The sequence below is a fragment of the Thunnus thynnus genome, chromosome 13 (assembly GCF_963924715.1).
Source record: "Thunnus thynnus chromosome 13, fThuThy2.1, whole genome shotgun sequence".
NCBI classification, from domain to species: Eukaryota; Metazoa; Chordata; class Actinopteri; order Scombriformes; family Scombridae; genus Thunnus; species Thunnus thynnus.
Genome location: NC_089529.1, coordinates 5,051,782 through 5,058,692, shown reverse-complemented (window position 1 = coordinate 5,058,692; position 6,911 = coordinate 5,051,782). Strand labels below are relative to the sequence as shown.

The following is a 6,911-nucleotide window of genomic DNA, read 5'->3' as shown; positions in this document are numbered from 1 at the left end:
TGTTCTCTGTTAATCAGATCAGTGGTTAAGAAAAAGATCAGTAGTAAGCCTTTCTCAGTTGAGCAGAGCTGAAGAGGGGGATCCAGCCCCCCCTACACTTCCCATAATCCCACATTGTTGACTACAGGGTCATAAATGCAGCTCCTGGATCGACGGCGGGTGGTGAATACTAAACAGGAGAGGCTTTCTCTTTGAGAGGAGGTCCCTGGAGACCTGTGGCGAGGGGAGGGGGCTTACTACCATCTGGAGGGATGCAACTGCTCTGCCTCCTAATTAACCCATTCAGCCTCGCTGTCTGAGACCTGGCAACCGATTTCCATGGCAACAGCCCAGTGCAGGGATGGAGGAAATGATGGATGGAGAGAGGGAGCGCAACAGCGATCAAAAGAGAGAGAGAGAGAGAGCGGGGAACCATTTTAGTTCAAAAGCGTGAAATGGGCTGAAATGCGCCTTTATTATCAATTTAAAACAAAAACATTCAGACTTTGTGGTGCAAATTTGAACTCCAAATTAATTTCCCTCTGCCTCTTCCAATGAGTGTTTTGTTACTGTTTTGCAATTAATCTACCCTGGATTGCACTGGATTTAAAAATAACTGTGCAGGTGATCATTTATAACCTTCACACACAGAGTGGCAACAACTAGCAAGACTCCCCATTGTTAAATAAAGAAAATTAGTGTCTGGGGAGTGATTCGTAAATTCATAGGGCCTTGGAGATTAGAGGGAGGGGGGGTGCACTGGAGGAGAATTAGTTTTTCCACTCTGTACTTCTATATTCCCGAAAGCAGCAGAGTCACGTCCCTCATAATGGCTGTAACCTGATCTGTGTCTCTTTCCTCCCCCTCGTCCTCACATCCGTTTCTCTCTGTTCATCCAGGTCAGTGCGGCTGTGAGACACAGTCATTCATCATGCTTTATGGTCTGCATGTGTGCAGGATAAGCAGAGATATCCAAAGGCTTTCGGACTTCAACTCACACAGGTCATTACTAATTAAACACCCTTATTGTGTTTTTATAGACCACAAGCTTCCTCCAGGCACCTGAGCAGTATAATGGATTGTAATACTCAAACATGAGAAGTGTAATTGTGCTGTCTAAGGACTGGTCTAGGTCACCTGATGGTAAAATCTCAGTCAGCTGATGGGTGAATTTTGTTTGTCAATCAATTTCATCAGTGGACTGTATTTGGTGTTGATTCGGTTAGATCCGAAGTTCCAGATCTGAAGATTTTTTTTCAAGGGGTTTGGTAGTCTTCAATCTGAAAATTGCATTAATATTGTCACCACAAAAATAACTGCAAAAGCAAAGTAGAGCTTTTGGAACAGACATTTCCACTGATATTTCTCTTACTACCAACATCTGCAGTGTAACACAACAGAGTTGATGGTGATCCACCCTCTTTGCACGATCGTCTGAATTATTTGTGAGTATTTCATGAGGATGGCTGACTCGCTGATTAAGACTGACAGATTGAGTGCTACTTCCCCTCCCCAAGTGTTTGTTAAAGACAACAGCCTCTCTGTACACAATTCAACAAACCACGGAAATCATCAGCATCAATGCAAATCCCATACTGAGTGTGAGGAGACACCATCACTGAAGCAGAGAGCTCAGCTATGCTGTATGAGCACTTTGTGTGTGTGCATGTGTGTGCAAGTGAGGGGATGTGAGCATAATCATACATATCGTCATTTACAGTTTCTTATAATGCTAACAGCTGTAATGAGGGGAGGCTAGTCTAATGAGGAGCAACTGTGACAAGGAAACAGCTTCTCTGTACCAACGCCTCAAACCAGCTGCTTTATTGAGTCTCCCTCCCTTCCTCACTCCTTCGCTATCCTGTTTCTTAATCTCTCTTTCCCTTACACGCTGGACTGTAAGCCATAAATGAAATATCAGTACCTGCCTTAATGAGGCACCCAAAAAGCCTGCTAGAATTCTCTTCCAGAAATGCTACTTGTGCTTTTTAAGGACAGTAGGTAGTCCATCGCTCATTCCTTTCTGTTGTTGACTTGGACATCTGACAGGAGTGCACAATAATCTGTTCAGTCCTAGTTTTCGTCCAGAAGGGATACATATGTTTGAACAAGCAGAATTGTTTGACAATGGACCAGCTCTTGTTCCAGACTTGTTTCAATGCAGTGTTTTGGATTAAACTTGAGAGGGCTGGGTATCGAACCTCAATACATTCTCTGGCACTGAAAATTGTCAAATACTGAAAGCTGGCATTGAATGTCACAATCTTGTTCACTTATTCTTTGATCAAATAGTTTTTTTTAAATTACATTTAAATCAAAATACTGCCAATTTTAGACCATTTTATTTCAGCAGCTTGAATATAAGCAACAGTTAAAGATATTTTACGATATATAAAATACTCTATTTTGTAATAATTTTTGTCTAATATGGTTTTCCCACAAAAAGTACCCAGACATCAATTCTTCAAATTACTTTTACTTCTTCTATAAATATTTGACTATTTTTAATTCAAAAGTTTAACTGTTGGACACAAGATGTCTCCTACTTCACTGTGAAGTCCATTGTCACTGGGAGGTTTCCACATCACACTTGTTCGATATCTCACTAGTTGTGATGTCACAGAAATCTGCTTGTACATCCACTTGTCAAACTCTGCATATACATCATTCTGAAGGAACAATAAGGAAAACACATTTTCGACTGGAGGGGGGCATTTGAAAGCATTGGGTTCTTTTGTTAAATGAAAACAGGGATTTGTAGAAAAACATGTTTGAATTTCTCAAAGTAAGAGAACTAGTACTGAACATTTTCAACAACACCAAGCCCTATCAGTTTAAATTTAATTTCTACCCCATACTGTAGCTTTTACCCTTTGTCATGCACTTAAACATCACGTTGTCACATTGCATCTAAATGTGGGGATCCTGTGTCTATGCTACATGCTGAACTCTTCCTCACCTCAGACCCCCTATCTGAAAATGACTGACCATACAACAAAAATTACAATACAGTATGGCAAACTGTAAGTTATGCTTATTTATTTACACTAAAACTGATCAATGTACAGTACAGTTGTTTAGGTATTTGTTATATAAGCACTTTATGGTGTGGTATTTCTAATAATATTGACATATTCCTTTAAAATAAATAGCATGAAACCAGAAAATGATGTAGCACCTTTGCGATAATGCCATGGGTCAAACAGCTGTGACCTTTGAGCCAAAAGCTGTTTCAAACATGCATGTTGTTTTTGGTGGGAAATACCTCTTTTTTCTAATCCAACTTAGTTGCAAATTCTAGATATTTACAGTACAGAGCAGCAGTCCCTGTATAAGGTGTAGCTGCCTCTGTCCACACAGGCAGAACTACTCAGTCTGGTTCACATCTAGGGCAAAGCGTACGCTGCTCCTCCGAGGTTCGGGCCTATCCATCGCTGGTTGTGGTTCTCCTCCAGAAGCACCCTGGGAATTATGATGACTGGGTCGGAGAACCTCGTCTTGAGCATCTCTAGGAGGCAGCACATGGTTAAGATACCAGAGAAGAAAGAGACAGAAAAAGACACACGATAAGGCATTTCTCTCAGGCGAGCGACAACAAGTCGAGCTGTTGAGTCGAGCTGAGCACCCTGTGACCGCTCATTTCAGAGAATATCAGGCTTCTGTTTTGCGGAGGAAAACTCAAGCTAGAGCATGACTGCAGCCTTCTTTGCCTGTTTTCTTGTCACAAATGTTACAAAAAAAGTCCCTCAAGAACAATCTTGATAGAATAAAATGACTTACAAATCATGAAATATGTTTCTTTGAAAACTGTAACTATAAAATCCATAGTGTTTTGGGAGTACAGAAAAATTAAGCTTTTTGGTCTATTTCTAATAATGCATTGGACAGATTTGCATTTGGATCAATACAGGCCATCGGCTGAAATCGATACTTTGACCCATCCAATTAGTCACAGTGATGTTGCAAACTACAGGATGCCAATAGTGCAATGAGGGTCTCGGGGTGTTCGGTGAAGGAAAGCTACATGATGCAGTACACTTTCTATTCCAAATCACATGTGAATGGAGATAAATTAGCAGTAAAAACTGAAGTGAAGATCATTAACATGCACTTACAATTTCCTTTGATCTGTCTCTTTCCAAAGCAGAGCCTCTTCCCTCATTCCATTCACACTTACCTCGGTGGAATTCATCTTATATCCGAGTTAACACTCAACAGACATTTTAGGTATCGTGCAGTCTAGATCAAATTATTAGCCATGAAATCAGATTGCAGGTCCAACAGAAAACAGTGGCAGCATGCTTTAGAAACAGATTTTGAATGAAAAATGTGATTATTATAATGTAAACACAGTATGGAACTTTTATCCAGTGACTGAGATGCAAGTCTATAAAAGAGTATAGCATGTGATTACATGGGTATGAGTAACCTGCCTCATAAATGAGTGTAGAAGAGACCTCCACAGTCCTCCCTGGGTGGATAACTGTTTATGCAGTCATGCAGTTTGTTTAAATCATGAAGAGTGGGTGCATTATAGCAGTTGACAGAAGGTCAAAGATGGTTGGAGATGACTGGACTAAACCTGAGGCCTCCTTAAGAAAAGGGACTTCAAGGAACCTTACATGTAGGATGTGACAGCAGGCAGTCAGACAGCCCCATTCACCCCCCTACTCTAGTGTCCATATGGAAGAGAAATACACAGGCTATGACCTGAGGAGTGGTGGATCACCAGAAAAACAAAACTGTGCCACTGTAATAGAAAACAAAAGTAAATCACAACTCCATGAGCATGTATGAATGGGAATGAGTGGCATTTGTGGCTTGTGGTCAACTTCTTTTAGTTGCTCTTGCGGTTACCTGGGATTAGGTAGTGCACAGCCCCACAGGTGTTGCTTTAGAGTCTGCACCCAACCAATATCTCGGATTGGCTGGCAGAGTTGTATGTAGTGGTACTGTTTTAGCACAACCCTTCAAATGAATCAGAATGTCACTCATTAGCACATGACAAATTGGACACAGCATCATCCAAATGTGACATCCTCAAAATATTCTAACAATGACACCAGACTAAGTATGAGAAAGAACAATGTGATGTCAGCAAATGTAATATCACACATGTGAAGTTGTTTTTTTCAGCATAAAGGAAAATCATTTGTACATTAACTTGTAAGAGGCCTAAGAAGCACATGACATTTTATGCTGGAATAAGGTTCTGGACACCCTTTGACATGCATGTTGCTCTATAAATTGGATGAGTTCTTGGAATATATTAAGAGACATGATGCAAAAATAATATATTCTTCAGTTCTCACATGAGGGCGACATGCACGGCCTGGAAAGGATGTCAGAGCTCATGCCAGAAAGCGGCGCAATCTTGAATAAGCATAGAAAGAAGTTGTGAGAGCAAAATTCTCTTCCATGTGGATTTATTTAATATGTGTTGTCTGTCTCACAAAGACAAAGACTGGGACAGGAGAAACGCCGACAGATACCTGCAACCACTAATCGTTCACCATTCTTCTTAACAAAAAGAAGCCAGAAGACATTGCTTTTTCTGCTTTTTTTGCATTTATTTGTAACGTTTCATTAAATACGAGCAAGCAGATAGAAACACAAGCACGTCACAGTCAATTTTTTTTCCCCCAAAACATAATTTTCTTTACCATACTTTCTATCCTTATTTGCCTAATAATCACAAAGATAGCACCGGGTGTGTGGCGTGCTAAGCACTGTTTACATTTACTGCTCCTATATGCCCCCTCCCTTGTGTTACATGACAAAGCATCCCCCAATCAAAGGCTGCAAAATGCTAATGCGTTGGGCCCATCCCTGATTGGGCACGTGCTCAGCTTGGATAGACATGGTGGTGGTGGAGATGGTTGCCACAGAGAATAGAAACATACAGCCTTCCAATCAGAATGGACGGAAGGATGCTGAGCAGCAGAACTAATGAGAACAGTGAGGTGTGTGTGGGTGGAGCACAGTGATGGGTTGACCCATGACAAGACTGTACAGTGCTCTTCTTATCCAAAGGCCTGTAAAAAAAAAAAAGGTGCCTCTATATATATATATGCTAAGAAAGCAGCCAGATGCTTTGGAACAAGCATAGAGTGGGACATGGCTCTAGGACTCAGCCAACATGAAGCCCTGCTATTATATATATATATATAGACAAATATAAGCTATATATACAAGGGAGGTTATAATTAGTTTGAACAGATAAACAGTGACAATACAACTTACTTCATGTTCCCTTTTTCTTCAACACATCTCGCTGAGGAAATTTGGATTAAACCAGAATTAAACCAGAATTACAGCTTGTTTTGGTATGCTTTGCTAGACACGCAAACACGGCACCACCATGTTGAACTTGCCAGACAAAGCAAAAGTAAATCCAGTGTTCAATCAGCATTTTTAAAATAAACTTATCATACCAACATACTGTCATACACACCTAATCCTACAAAGATGACCTGGAAATTTGCGCAAAACAAGTACATGGACTCAGAAACAGAAAGTGATGAACAGAGGAGTTACACACCCCTTATTGTGGTATATTAGAATAAGAGAGGTATTGGCAGATATACTGTAGCTTATTATTTATAAAGAAAATGAGATCAAAACTTTTTTTCAACCTCAAAACTTCTTATATTTGTGAGCAAATGGCAGTGAACTGTTCATGATTTATTTGCAGTGTGAATCTGTGCTTCATCCTTACAGCTCCCTCTTTAAAGGTGATGAAAAGTGCTATTAAGCAGCAGTATCAGCTGTTTGCTATCATCCCATGACAGTCTAATCACATTGGCTATGGTCCCCCTCGGCAGTGCAATTACAAAAAAGCAAAAGGAGGTGTGCGTTTGAGCGCATGCAACCACATTTGCGTAACGGCTGTGAAGCTTTACAGAGGATCAGTCTTGTTAATAAAGGCTGCG

At 40.6% G+C, this 6,911-nt stretch overlaps 1 protein-coding gene across 1 annotated transcript in view; it reads right to left on the bottom strand.

Moving 5' to 3' along the window:
* Nucleotides 1–3,001: 3,001 nt before the first annotated feature.
* The window catches only part of map6a (microtubule-associated protein 6a), a 16,721-nt gene continuing 12,811 nt past the window's right edge, over nt 3,002–6,911 (bottom strand). Inside the window, exons 4-5 of the mRNA XM_067607401.1 lie at nt 4,837–4,947; nt 3,002–3,487 (exon numbers count right to left, since the gene is read on the bottom strand). Of these exons, the coding sequence (XP_067463502.1) occupies nt 3,346–3,487; nt 4,837–4,947 (253 nt within the window). The 3' untranslated portion in view covers nt 3,002–3,345. The remainder of the gene's footprint in view (nt 3,488–4,836; nt 4,948–6,911) is intronic.